Source organism: Anopheles gambiae, chromosome 3 (assembly GCF_943734735.2).
Source record: "Anopheles gambiae chromosome 3, idAnoGambNW_F1_1, whole genome shotgun sequence".
Lineage (NCBI taxonomy): Eukaryota > Metazoa > Arthropoda > Insecta > Diptera > Culicidae > Anopheles > Anopheles gambiae.
The window spans coordinates 94,722,960-94,736,999 of NC_064602.1; the positions used below are offsets into that span (position 1 = coordinate 94,722,960).

The window sequence follows — 14,040 nt, forward strand, 5'->3', positions numbered from 1 at the left end:
ACTGACCGATCGACGGCGCTTCCACGCGTAGAAACAAGCGTCCATCGCAACAAAAACCCACTGTGTACGATCGCGATCGAGATCGACACTCAAATTGATCACATTCGCATAAAATTTGCATCCCATTTGAATGGAACCGATTTGCCCGTTTGGCATTAGGCTTTTCTCTGTCGTCAACTTCACCTCTCGTACACGTCCACGGAGGTGGGGGAGGGAGATAAAACCTCCCATGAAATCGAGGCGGAATACTTCACATAAGATCTTCTTCTGCTTTTTCTCTTCTTTTTTGGTTTAAAAATTAACCTCAACAGACGAATCAAATCATTCACTTGGATCATAAGAATCACGCTTTTTCCTAGACGATGATGATGCCCCGTCGGCTGATGTGGGAACTTGAAATATGACCCTTTTTCGAGGGCATCACATCTGAAGGGGATGTATTTGTTTGGAGTATAATACCATACGTCGCATCATAATTGTCACGAGCGTCGTCTATTTCGCCTCACAACCTCACGCGATGTTGTGTTTATGCAGCCACCCGAAGGGCTAGCTAAAAAGAGCATCAAGAGGGTTTGGATGACGGTCCTGCCGGAGGGCTCTCTTTATGCGCCGCCACTCCAATCCGTGCCGTGTCATGGAAAGTCAAGTTTAAGTACACAACACAGCACAACACCCCCTCCCAGCACATAACGTAAGTGCACGTACCGGGTGTGTATCCTCTCCCCGAGGCTAGGCAGAGTTAACTGAAATCGAGCTAGTGTGTTAACTGCATTCGCCCGCAAGTGTGGCGGTGTCGGTAGTAATAAAAAATCAATCTCCCAAATCTGCCCCGAAAAAAAAACAACAATCTACCACAAACGTCAACTTAAATCATCTCCAGAGGGTTCAGCAGAGCTGGTGATGATTTAACCACCAAGCATAGCCTAAGTAAACACACACACACACACTCGCACGCATGAGGACCCTTTTTCTGATGCGCCAGGGCATTAAAATCGGATCGGAGTGTTCCGCAACGGCCCAACCAACGCCACCCCACGTTCGGGTACACGCGCTCTTTAAATGGCTTTGCAATCGAGCAACCGCCGGAGCCCCGCTCCGTCAATAAACGACCCATTACCGAGGGGTTAAACATCGAAGCCATATGGCACAACACCCACAACGGCGTGTGACCCTGGGCACCCGAAAAAAAAAGGGTGCCCGATCATGACCGTAAAATTGTCGGATTACCAACTGCACACGGAGAGCACGACGAAGGAACGACGTGCTAGACAAACAATCCCCTGGATTACGGTGCTTCCGGGCAGTGTTCCGGGGATCAGGTTTGACTTCCAGGAATTCCCCTCTGTCCTGACGGTCGACCTGGATTCACGTGTGAGTGTGTTTTCCATAACCGAAAGGATCTTCCTATCCCAAATGTACCGAATCGAAGGTTGTACACCGATAACCGTTAATTCTGAGAAAGAGAGAGAGAGAGAGAGACAGTTCCCTCGATGGTTTATGATTATCAGGCTCACCACGGTAGCCTAATCGGATTGTTTTCGGTAGTACCTCAGCATGTCAATGACCGCTTTCTACCGAGCTCCAATATTTAGCCCTTTTGCCCTGGCACGTGTAAACACTCAAGCCAATAAAAAGTAAGGCCCTTCTAGATACCGGAACAGACCCCGAGATAAAGGGAGGAAGAACACACACACACATCACAACTCCAAGAGTCATATTCCATTCCCACAAGCAGATGGCTTCAATAAACTTCGAAAATATGGACTACCCCACCCAAAGGGGAGTTAGTTCAAAGTGATCCAAAGGCACGGAGAATGCTTTAACTGGTTCGGATATGTTCGTTAAACGTTTTCAAAACCCCATTCACACCGTGTCAGCATGTTTTTGGCAGCTTCTTTTTTGGGGACTTGATTCACACAACGCGTTACCTAAGTGACCTCCTCTCCCATTATCTCCTCGAGCCTCGGATTGTCCTCTTTGCACGGGCTATTCCGCTTCAGTGGACCAACTCCGGTGTTTACTGTTAAGGGCGCGCGCGCGCATGAACACACACACACAGATACCTTATTAGCATCATTATGGGCATTACTATGCTACCAAGAGTTGACATAACCTTGCTGAAGCAACTGAAGTCACGGTGGTGGTACACGATACAATTTAAATCAGGATGTGTGCTGAAGGTTTCGTTCTGGTTGGTACGAGTGTGTGTGTGAATGTGTGTACAGTTCACTTCCAGACAGCCCGTCAGACGGTCAGTGAACGCCCTCGAAGATGCAGTCCCCCTGAAGGATCTCCAAGGATCCATTATGCACCGTCCCAGCAAACAAGCTCTCTTTGACCGGCACCGACACAGCGTCCTCTTTATCGTTATCATTCGCAACACAAAAGGCAGCCCGCTTTAAAAAGGATCCAATCCTGCCATTGAATGGCCGAAAGGTGCTTTCAGTTCCGGCGAGTGTACACAGCACACATCATCAGCGCCGTCGTCATCACAATACCCCTTTAAAAACCGAAACACTCCATCCCCAAGCCGTGCGGGCTATGCTTTTAGTGTGGTGTAAAGGGTTTTTGCGTTCAATAGACACAATAGGTCACATTACGCGAACACGACCTACTGCTGCTGCTGCTGCTGCTGCTGCAACTCCCTGCATGAGCTAAAGAGGTTGTCCATCTACGCCTTTAACGCACAGCTTCGGCCGTGTGAAGTGTGCTGTCATAATATTTGCACTCCAACCCGTACCCGTAGGCCCGTCTGAGGGAGGAGGGTGCGAACCTTACGGTTGAACAACAACTGCGTGCTTTAAAGGGGGGCGATGGAGGTTCCATCAAATTTGGCCGTTTTTTAACACGCGTAGTAAAGGGAAGATCTTGATACCTTTGCGCAAGAAGCAAAACCTGTACGCGTACGCGTCCACTAGCCTGTAGATAGCGTCCCCAAGGGCAGCTGGATATGCTAAAGTAGCTCCAAAATGGTTTCTGCCTACTATTACACGACCACCCATGAAGATCACCTGTCATCTGCTGGTGATCGGTGGTGCTTAATCTTGTTCGTTATCGGTTAAGATGTTTTCCTCGGGGGGAGCCGGCTTAGGGAAATTTGCCATATGTTAGTGAGTGACCTGCGACGGTGGTCACCAATTGCCACTGTCTGCACACGCGCGAACGCTAATTGACATTTGCAAATTCCTGAAATTGTTTCCAATGCCCCAACACACTGCGTCACTGCGGGGGGTTTGGGTTTGGCCGCCACAGTATTTGAGGTGGAATGTATTTAGCGTGGGAAATTGAATGGAGCAGACCCAACCACCTTCACATTCGCACACACACACATATGGTCAGTGTACGGGGCGCAGTAAACAAAATATTGGACCGCCATAGGTGTTGGATGATTTCGTCGGACCCCGTGTTCAAGGTCCACCGTCAAGTTTTACAAATTCAAAGTTAATAATAAGATAGGCAAACGCTTACCCGGTAGCTTCGGCAGGTCAGATTTGAATTGCACGCCGAGGTCGAGGTCTGTAAATGGGAAAAATAACAAATTATTAAGCCGGGGCCTCTTATCTTCAGGTATAGGTCCCCTTGGACAAAAGTCACCAGACCTCACACCGAAAGGCAACCAAAAACAGCAAAATGATTTACGACCCATTTCAGAATTATGATATAGCCATAATCCGCAATAAATTTCACCCAATGTTTTCTTTTAACGGGTTTCAAATCATCCTTCCTTCGACAACACGCCGCAACTCACGCGGTGATGGGGAGATGGTGTCAATAATGCAGACCCGGCCAAGAAAGCAGGGCCGCCGGAAGAGGACACCACACGACACGATCGACATTAATTGGCACATAAATTTGGCACCTGTTTGACGCAACCTGTTCTGCCCGTTCTTGCCTTCAGTCGTTCGTTCTTGGGACATCCGCTACGGTGGAATAATGCTGCGAAACGCCCGAAAAACTTAAGGACACAGATAGCAGCAGCAACAAACGAAAACCGGTCCACATTGGCCACACAACTCCACGGCAAATGTGCCGATTGCGGCCACTTTCAATCGTTTCAACTTGGACTTGTTTCATTATGCATGATAATGTTCAAAACGCGAGACGACCAGATCTGCAAAGCATATCTTTTTCCTCTCCCCAAATGTGCTGGATTATGGGTTTGTTTTTCGGGGCCTTTTTTACCTTTTTTTTCGCGCGGTTTGACGGTTTTCCCATCATATCCTCTCCGTTGACTTTTCAAAAAATGCCATGACGGCCGTAACGGTCTGCTGTTTGCTTTCGCTTCTTTCTCCATCGTCCGCCGGGGTACATATAGACATATTTTTGCTGTCCGTAATTTATTCCTCACACACTTACTATTCTGCTGCTCCTTCTTCTTCCTCTTCTTCTTCCGCAGATGGATATCAGCCAGCAGGAGTACGAGACGAAGTATGCAGAGTACTTGGAGCGTGTCAACCGTCGCCGTACCCTGGCCGGGACGACCGAGGACGGTTGGTACGAGCAGCGGCAGCTCTTCCGCTTTCCCGGTTCAGGTGAGCGAAGTTGGTTACTAAAGAAAGAGATATAGAAGAAAAACACATTCAAAACGGAGGACCATTATTTGGCTATCGCGAGGATTTACATCTTCTCGGAAAAGAAACAAATCGGAAAAAAGGAGTCAAGGTCAAAGGCGTGCTCCGAAACAAAACAGAAAGTCAAAGCCATACTTGAACCCGCGCACCTGATATGAAACGCAATCGAACCCACGAGACCCATTGGACCAAACGGCACCGGGTTAGTCCGGATGACGTAAAAGTGAAACATTAATGGAAACATAAATTGTAGGATTTTCGGTTTCGTGTGCCGATGAGATGCGAAATAAGAGGGCAGGAAAGTCGGGCAGGTCAAGGGAGGATGGGCGCACCCACAATTCTTGTGCAAGCATTAACCGTTATCGTGGTCATTAGTGTGAGGGAGCCGAGAAAGGATGGATTGGAATTCTAAGGCCGTTCGTTAAATTATGGAGTGATTAAAAGCCCCGAAAAGGAATTTGAATAATCCGTAACTGTTTAAAGGACCCGCTAGTTGGAGGTGCTTAACATCAATGCGATTAAAAACTTTGAATGAATTACAAAATTTGAATTAAATTAGACCAATTGGAGTGTGACTTACCGTGACCTATATATCTTTCCTTCCCCCATATTCCAGATCACACACTGAACCATCGGAAACTGCGCCGCAAGCGTTCGCTGCACAACGACTACGATCTCGTCTACATCCGGTTCGATATACCGATGCGGAACGCCAGCACCGGCCAGATGACGGGCTTCCAGTCGCCCTCGCTCTACCACGACCCCCGTGGGCAGCACGGCGAGGAGGAGGAGGAGGAGGACGATGCTGCCGTCGTCGATAACCCTGCCAACGCGCTCGACCATTCGTCGCCGTCGTCATCGCACAGCATCCATCGGCCGGGGCATCGGCAGTCCCTGTCCGAGCTGCCGCCCATCTCGCCCGAGAACATCGAGGAGTCGTCGTTGAACATCATGCTAACCAGAAGACAAAACAGCGCACGCAGCACAAACGCGCACAGTAAACATCAACATCACTCGCAGCAGCAGCAGCAGGCGCATCAGGTTCAACAGTCGGCACCATCGCCGCCCGCATCTCCCGCCCAGCTTCACCAGCATCAGCTGCAGGCTCACGGTCATCGGCGGAAGGGGCGGGTACGATTCAAGCAGCATCAGCAGCAACACCACCACGCCTCCCAGCAGCAGCACCAGCTTCATCCGCACCACCCTGGCCGCGCAACGGTGACGATACACGTGTACCAGCTGGTGGAGCCGTACGAGCGCCACTTCCTCACCTCCAAGACGGTGGCGGTGCAGGAGATCCCCCCGAACGGGAGCCGCTGGTACCAGCTACCACTGGAGGAGGCCGTCCGCACCTGGCTGGACGGGTCGCGCAAGAACCTGGGCCTGGAGCTGTACTGCGAGGGTTGTCACGCACAGGACGTACACATCGTGCACGACTCTTCGCCCTACTTCCGCAGCTACGACGAGACCCCGGTGCTGAACGTGGTCGGCCGGCTGGTGCAGCGCGAAAAGCGCTCCAAGCTGCAGCGCTACCGGCCCCAGATGCGGGACTACCTGTCGCCACCGAAGACGACCGCGTGCACCGCGGGCAACAAGCGCTGCTGCCGGCATCCGCTGCTGGTCGACTTCCGCGACATCGAGGGGTTCGATTTCATCATCCAGCCGAAGATCTTCGATGCCGGGTTCTGTCGGGGCCGCTGCCCGACCAAGTTCAATCCGGCGACGCACCACGCGCTGCTGCAGAGCCTGCTGCACGAGCACATCAAGTACGACGTGCCGAAGCCGTGCTGCGCCCCGTCCAGCCTCGACCACATCGATGTGCTGCACGCCGATCCGAAGAATCCGCAGCGGCTCAAGGTGTCCACCTGGCACAATATGCGCGTGCTCGAGTGTGCCTGCTCGTGATGGGCTTGCCGGAACGGAGCGCGGCCAGTGGCATTTATATCTCCAACGTAAACGAAAGTATTATCGCAAACCGTGTGCACAAAGCGAGCAGGAAAGGCGCCTGGTTAGGGGAAGTGTGGATTTTTGGTTGTACATTTCCCCCCCCCCCCCCCCCCCATTTCCCTTCCGCGTATCTCTAGGCTGCACAGGTTCTTCTGCTGCGACAAATAAAACGGGTTCCACGATGGATAACACTAGAACGGGAAAAGAGAAGAGAAACAGAGATAGAGCGAGGGAGAGAGAGAGAGAGAGAGTTAATATATATTAGATTGTAGGTGTTTAGACGTTTAGAGAAAAAAGTGCAAAGCGTACCGATTTAGGGCCAGTCACTACTGGCAGAAGGTGCGCTTCTCACTACTGTAGTGCGTCCACACAGTCACTACTGTAGTGCGCCCGCGCGCGTGTGTGTTTGTGTTGCTCTGTGTGCTTTGATCAGCCTGGACGGAGCCAGAGGTGGCAGACGGCAGCGCCCAGTAGCAGCGCGGTGGCGCGTTTGACAACGATGCTGAGTGTTTTGAATTTTATTTATTTATTTATTCGTACGCGAACTGCATCCAAGCAATCGGACGGTACAAAACAATTCACTCGTTTGTAAATGTATATATTTACTGTATTGTACTACCGTATGTATTTAGGTCGGGTTTTTTTTTGCTTTGCGACCTGGCAGTTTTTTTTTTTATAGTATGTTCCCTTTTTGTTTTTTAGTGTCCTTTCATTTTGCATTAAGCGCTCGCTCTCTTTTTCGCGTGACATGTGTAGTTTCGATTGTTTTTTTATTCTACTTCTCCCGTCTCTCTTTCTCTTCGTATATTTTCCCGCCAATTAGACAATACAATGAACAAAAGTGCATTTCATGGTAATTCATTTTAATAATTCATGTTTTTTTTTTCCTTTACGCGAATAGTATTACTTTCACACTTTTATCTTGTAAGCAAACTCTTCCCAATACAATCCCGCCGCGATTACAGGGGCGCAACAGAAACGATTAGAGGAGAGTTTTCACAGGGCAGACTCTAACGGAAAGCTAGCAGATGCTAATCCTACTTACCAAAGGTAGTAATTGTCCGGTTCAGGGATTTTTGTTTTGTTTTGTTTGTTGGCGCCCAATAAGTTGTACTCCGTTACCAGCGAGCAGTGCGAGTAAGCGCCTACCGCAACAAAACGCCGGCTAGAATTAAAAGCTTTAGAGGTACGTTTTAGGTTCCGCGCCATACAAACAGATCGACACAAATACAATACTTACACAGCTGTATATATATAAATGGTGTTAACGTCATCGTTCACTAACTAAGAGACTCGTTCCTACGCCCCCTTTCCCCTTTTGCAGAAGCTCTCGTGTCAGATAGTGTCCTATTTATTGAATCTTCATATACCCTGTGAGTGTGCATGACTCCCTGTACCGAGCGCACCATACCATGTTAGCGGATGCTTATCAAAAGAAGAGAGAGAGAAAAAAAGTAAATAAATCAATACAAAACAAATAAATAAAAATAATAAGTAAAAAAACACACGCACACAATCGAACGAACCGTACCCAAAAACCGAAACGAAATTTCCCCCTTTCGAACGATTCGAACGATCACGATTTAACGAAACGAAAGTAATAAAGTGCAGCCAGAGGAGTGCTTTTCACCCACCCACCCCGATGAATGTCAACGAAAACTGCAACCTACAAATTATGGGTGTCTATTGGCTTCTTTAAAAAACATTACTTTGAATGGTATGATTGGCAAATACTTGTTTAATAAATAAACGTGCAAAAGCTACTCTCTGGAGGTTGCGTTTTATGTTCCTTTTTTTCGTTTACAGCACACTCCATCCGAAATTGAACACTTTTGAGATGATTAGTTGTTATACAATTCAAGTTCCACCGCCGACATTTAAAATCAGTTCAAACTGTTTCCTTACAACGGTCCAGCCACGTGCTTACGTTCGTATTTCAAACGTCACAGATACATATAGCACTTTCACCGGGCAGCACGTCTGACATTTCACGAAGAAAGCCGAAGTTTGACAGTTTGCATTACGGTTTGATGACAACATATGTAAATAAATAAAAAAAAAAGATAAAATTACACCCACAAATTAGAAACACTTTAGAAAAGTGCTATTTTCTACCATTTTTACAACAGTAGCGAGTTTCGTTGTCGTTTAGCTTTTAAACAAAATCATTACAATGCCACTGTACGAAACCATGCTGCAAGAAAAACCGGCCATAGTGCTGGAAATCGGTACCGCCTTGACCAAGTAAGTGCCTTACGTCGGGGACACCCATTTTTGGGAAAACATTTCCTACTTAGAATCTCCTATCCTCCCATGCTACAGATTGGGCTTCGCCGGAGAACCATACCCGCGCAGCATCATCCCATCGGAGGTGCTGGACCATCAGGCAAAGAATGCCGGCCTGACGGCACCGAACCGGCGGCTCTTCGACTACACCAACGAGGTCGAGCTGTACGACTGGTTGGTCGAGTTTCTCAAGACGATCTTCTTCAAGTACGTGCTCGTTAGCCCCAAAGACCGCAAGGTGGTGATAGTGGAATCCGTGCTCTGCCCGACCATCATCAAGGAAAAGCTGGCCCGCGCCCTGTTCGTCCACTTTGACGTGTCGTCCGTGTTCTTCGTGCCGACGCATCTGGTCGTGCTGGCAACGCTCGCCGTCGAGACAGCGCTCGTCGTGGACATCGGCTACAAAGAAGCGATCGTGGTGCCGGTGTTCTGTGGCGTACAGGCGCTGTACGCTTGGGAAGCACAACCACTTGCCGCCGAGAGCGTGCACAACGAAATCCGGCGTCAGTTGATCGAGAGCGGGGTGGACGAAGGTCTACTCACCGAAAGCACGGTGGAGGACATCAAGATACGCACGTGCTTCGTCACGACGGCCGAACGGGCGGCCAAGTATCGTGCGGACGGTGGTGCATCGCTGCAGCCCTGCCCCGACGTTGACTATCCGGCAAAGGGTGAAGCGATCATTAAAGTTACCGGACGGTTGCGCGAAACCGCCTACGAGGTCATGTTCCCGGAGGATAACGATCGGCTCGGGCTGCCGTACATCGTGCTGAACGCGATTCTCAAGTGCCCCCGGGACATGCGGGTACCGCTGGCCAGCAATTTGGTCCTGATCGGTGGCAGCACAATGGTGCAGGGGCTGACCGCCCGGCTCAAGTCGGAACTGTTGGCCCTGCTGCAGACCGACCTGTACAGGGAGCGGCTGTTTGTGCAGGCGTTCAAGTTTCATAAGGCACCGGCGGAACCGAACTTTATCGCCTGGCTCGGTGGATCGATCTACGGTGCGACCGATCTGGTGCTGACGAAATCGATCACCCGGGAAGCGTACAGCAAGAATCAAACCATTCCCGACTTTACCAACTACGAGGAGACGCGCGGCGTGCCGATGCGGGGCTGACGGCAGAAGGGCAAGGGGCAGCGTGGGGGAACGGTAGCGATTAAGTGATAAATATTATTTATATACTCTACTCTAATTACTTGTACTGCTGATGCTGATGAGAAAACTCTAATCCCCGGGCGTACCCCGGCTTGTTGGCATTTTCTAAAGCAAAGTAAAGAAATATAATTCATCTTAATGAAATAAAAAAAAAAGTTACTTACACCAATACAAACGATGCCAATTTTGATTCTGGTTGGGTGGATTTTGAAACATTGTTTAATCTCAAGCTGATAAGCGAACATGCCAAAACGGCCTGCGCTTTTTCCTATTAGATTACATTCTAACTGGATTCGCTCGGAAGAGGAAAGACGATGACAGCATTTTGTTTTTATTCGAAAAAAGGTCATTTGCTAGGGGGAAAGAAATATCGATTAGCGCTAATTGTTACTCCGCGGGTATACAAAACTAATTTCTATCTATTTTCCTCCATGTTCTGTGTAATGCGGCACTATTATTTACGCCAGGATTTACCTTGCAAAATCTATTCTTTCTGTAGAGGGAGCATACAAATACACCTTTTTGTCAATGTATGGCACAAACACTACAACATCGCCTACTTATGCAAGTTTCATAGATGATTCTTCTCCTGCCTGCATGGTCCTATCATTTATGTAAGCAATGCAAAAAAAACATTTTAAAATGTATTGCTTAAATTTCTGTGTTAGCTTCTTCCTCCCGTTCTTCCTCACCCTTCAATCAATATCAGCTGAGAGACGGCAGCGACACATTCCATTGCGCATCCCCCACCGGAAGAACATCAGCAAAAAGCACACCCTTTTCTCCTTCCTCCCCCTTGAGCTAGTAACAATGTTTATCATCTTCCCTGTCGCAGATTACATAAAGTTAGCCCACGGGACGAAGAATATTATGCTGCCAAAATAGCGCACAGATTTTGTTTGTCTGCCTTTTTTCTCCCTCCCTCCCTCCGGCTTCTATTAATATCGTACCGGTGATGCGGTGACGGTCGAGCGGGCGGATGACAGCCAACGCGCGTGGATGTGCCACTTGTGCAATACACCATTTTCCCTTTTGTTCGACGAAATGGATGCAAATTCCCGTCAAATGCCTACTGTGATCGGAACTTTGACCTACAATCGTTGCAGCAAAGCGCACACTGTTCGGATGCATTTTGTGCGTAGCAATGTTCTGGTCCCCCTTTTTCCTTCCCACCCCATTCCCAATCAATACAAGGAAAGTACTGAGACGACAAACTCTGTTATCGATTACGTGTATTTTCGAGCGAATTTAAAACAACAAATACACACTACATTTACCCCACACTCTTGCACCAACAAAAAACCAAACCTTAAGAGTCGTGATCTTTGCTCTCTCTCTCTTTCGTTCGTCGTTCATAGATTAGGATGTTCTTCGATTCGATTGGCTGCTTTTTTTCTAACAACGATTATGACCGAATGTGGTGACCCGCTGCAAAATCCGCTGCGATGGATGGTAGTGTTTGGGAGGAGGTGCATTGCCGGATTTCACGCTGGTCAGCTCATTCCACACACACACACACTGATTTGTCTTGAAAGGCAGTCGTTACGCGCGCACGTTAGAATCGCAGCTCGAGTTGTTTCGTAAGAGATGGTGGTGGTGTGTGTTGGTGGTGACGGGATTGAGTTGCTTTAAACCGACTTTCGTGCTCCACGATTTCTGATGGTTTTCTCTTCGCTGGTCAAAACGCATTCTCTTCTCTAAGTAAAATCTAACGGCCAGTTTTGGAACCGCTTTTTTGCTTTGACGAATGGCAGCAGTACAGGTTGTTGGTGGTGGTGGTGGTGGTGGTGTTGGTTAGCTGCGCACCGTTCGAAATTCGATAATGGCAGCAGGCGTTTGCTGTGAAGAGGGCTCAGCCACCTTAGGCAGCCTCCTTGGCCAGACGCTCCGCCTTCTCGACGACCTCCTCGATCGGGCCGACCATGTAGAAGGCCACCTCCGGCAGATGGTCGAGCTCACCGTTCAGGATCTTGGTGAAGCCCTTGATGGTTTCCTCCAGCGGCACCAGCTTGCCGGCGTGGCCGGTGAACACCTCGGCGACCTGGAACGGCTGCGACAGGAAGCGCTGGATCTTGCGGGCGCGGGCGACCGTCAGCTTGTCCTCCTCGGACAGCTCATCCATACCCAGGATGGCTATGATGTCCTGGAGCGACTTGTAGTCCTGCAGGATCTTCTGCACGCCACGGGCGATGTTGTAGTGCTCGGCGCCGATGATGTTCGGGTCCATGATACGCGAGGTCGAATCGAGCGGATCGACCGCCGGGTAGATGCCCAGCTCGGCGATGGCACGCGACAGCACGGTGGTGGCGTCCAAGTGAGCGAAGGTGGTGGCCGGAGCCGGATCGGTCAGATCGTCAGCGGGCACGTAGATGGCCTGCACCGACGTGATCGAGCCCTTCTTCGTGGTGGTGATGCGCTCCTGCATGCTACCCATGTCCGTGGCCAGGGTCGGCTGGTAACCGACGGCGGACGGGATACGACCCAGCAGGGCGGACACCTCCGAACCGGCCTGGGTGAAGCGGAAAATGTTGTCGATGAACAGCAGCACATCCTGACCCTCCTGGTCGCGGAAGTACTCGGCCACGGTCAGGCCGGTCAGCGCGACACGGGCACGGGCGCCCGGCGGCTCGTTCATCTGGCCGTACACCAGCGCGACCTTGGACGACTTGTCCTTCAGCGAGATGACACCACCCTCAATCATCTCGTTGTACAGATCGTTACCCTCGCGGGTGCGCTCGCCGACGCCGGCAAACACGGAGTAGCCACCGTGCGCCTTGGCGACGTTGTTGATCAGCTCCATGATGAGTACGGTCTTGCCAACGCCGGCACCACCGAACAGGCCGATCTTGCCGCCCTTCGCGTACGGGGCCAGCAGGTCCACCACCTTGATGCCCGTCACCAGGATCTCCTGCTCGACGCTCATCTCGATGAACTCGGGCGCCTCGGCGTGGATCGGCGCCGACAGGTTCGTGTCGATCGGGCCACGCTCATCGATCGGCTCGCCGATCACGTTAATGATGCGACCGAGCGTCTCCGCCCCGACCGGGATACGGATGGGCGAACCGGTGTCCAGCACGCGCTGCCCACGCACCAGACCCTCCGTACCGTCCATGGCGATGGTGCGCACCGTGTTCTCACCCAGATGTTGCGCAACCTCCAGCACCAGCCGGGCGCTGCGGCCCTGCACCTCCAGCGCGTTCAGAATCGGGGGCAGCTGCTCGTCGAACTGCACGTCCACGACGGCACCGATGACGGCCACTACCTTACCCTGCGCTCCGGCCGCGGCATTCACCGCCGCCTTTGCCGCGTACGACCGGGCCAAGATCGGCCTGGTCGCCGCGGACATGAGCGTTTTCATCGAGGAAAACATCTCTTTTCTCGAATGTCACACCCTTTCGCCCGGATTTATGGTGTTTTTTCGGTTTCGCTGGTACGAACGGGGCCGTCTGGAATGGGGGGGAGAGATAAAAAAGCCGGTGGAAAATTAGCACTCGCACACTGCACACACACTGGTTATCTAACAAGATGGTGGCCGGGATGAAAAAAGTGAGAGGGTGGTTATGTAAAACCTAACCTGCCTTTTGCGGTCGACGACGACGTACCTACTCGGGGAAAATGAAAAGAGAGAATAAATGGAAAGAACTGGATTCGACCCCGGCGCACTATAAACGTCACGCACGAAGCCGGCCCGAACGGAACCCGAGCCCGGCACGAAGCTTGAGTGACGTTTCGAATGTCAAATGTTGAATGTTCGAATTTCGAGCAGCTGCAATTTGCGGTTGGGTTTTGGAATGTTTTGTGTATTTTTTGGAAAAAATTGCACAGATCTCTTGGATAAACAGCAATACTTGTGATATTTGAAGTATTTTGAGACCTTTCTTCAATTATTTGGTCCATTTCATGTTCATACAAAACCTACATTTACCGAGGAGATACCGTTATCAAGCAGAAGAATTTCTTCAAAATACTTTATTATTTAATTGGATAAAAAATAACCTATTTCAACACATTTATAACCAAATCACCAACCAAATTTAGAAATTTTCGTCTTCTAGCTACACTTCGTTTGTTTCAAACATT

General features: G+C 50.1%; 3 protein-coding genes and 1 long non-coding RNA gene across 10 annotated transcripts in view; 2 read left to right on the plus strand and 2 right to left on the minus strand.

Annotated features, from left to right (window-relative positions):
• The window catches only part of LOC1280598 (uncharacterized), a 34,879-nt gene extending 26,589 nt beyond the window's left edge, over positions 1 to 8,290 (plus strand). For all 3 annotated transcript variants that reach the window (XM_061658523.1, XM_061658524.1, XM_061658522.1), the window contains exons 3-4: positions 4,397 to 4,532; positions 5,188 to 8,290. In XM_061658523.1, the coding sequence (XP_061514507.1) occupies positions 4,397 to 4,532; positions 5,188 to 6,476 (1,425 nt within the window). In that variant the 3' untranslated portion in view covers positions 6,477 to 8,290. The remainder of the gene's footprint in view (positions 1 to 4,396; positions 4,533 to 5,187) is intronic.
• On the minus strand, positions 3,311 to 5,291 carry LOC133393442 (uncharacterized). The gene is made up of 3 exons (XR_009766165.1): positions 5,152 to 5,291; positions 4,183 to 4,549; positions 3,311 to 3,516 (listed from the first exon to the last, which is right to left on the minus strand). It is a non-coding gene; the product is annotated as an uncharacterized LOC133393442 (long non-coding RNA).
• Positions 8,291 to 8,527: 237 nt separating the features above from the next.
• On the plus strand, positions 8,528 to 10,135 carry LOC1280597 (actin-related protein 10). The gene is made up of 2 exons (XM_320451.5): positions 8,528 to 8,762; positions 8,841 to 10,135. The coding sequence occupies exons 1-2, from the start codon at positions 8,692 to 8,694 to the stop codon at positions 9,919 to 9,921; spliced, it is 1,152 nt and encodes a 383-aa protein (XP_320451.4). The 5' UTR covers positions 8,528 to 8,691; the 3' UTR covers positions 9,922 to 10,135.
• A 1,024-nt stretch (positions 10,136 to 11,159) lies between these two features.
• On the minus strand, positions 11,160 to 13,649 carry LOC1280592 (ATP synthase subunit beta, mitochondrial). 5 transcript variants are annotated; one of them, XM_061658526.1, is made up of 2 exons: positions 13,535 to 13,649; positions 11,160 to 13,406 (listed from the first exon to the last, which is right to left on the minus strand). In XM_061658526.1, exon 2 carries the CDS (start codon positions 13,328 to 13,330, stop codon positions 11,822 to 11,824), a length of 1,509 nt encoding a protein of 502 aa, XP_061514510.1. In that variant the 5' UTR covers positions 13,331 to 13,406; positions 13,535 to 13,649; the 3' UTR covers positions 11,160 to 11,821. The 5 variants fall into 5 exon arrangements, with proteins under 5 accessions (XP_061514510.1, XP_320446.3, XP_061514511.1 ...); XM_320446.4 differs by having other exon boundaries at positions 13,563 to 13,642; XM_061658527.1 differs by having other exon boundaries at positions 13,539 to 13,640.
• Positions 13,650 to 14,040: the final 391 nt, after the last annotated feature.

Excerpts from the sequence above, each read along its gene's own strand:
- LOC1280592 (XM_061658526.1), bottom strand. The coding sequence starts at position 13,330 with ATGTTTTCCTCGATGAAAACGCTCATGTCCGCGGCGACCAGGCCGATC.
- LOC1280597 (XM_320451.5), top strand. The coding sequence starts at position 8,692 with ATGCCACTGTACGAAACCATGCTGCAAGAAAAACCGGCCATAGTGCTG. Across the intron at positions 8,763-8,840 it reads ATCGGTACCGCCTTGACCAA|ATTGGGCTTCGCCGGAGAAC; the intron begins GTAAGTGCCTTA and ends CCCATGCTACAG.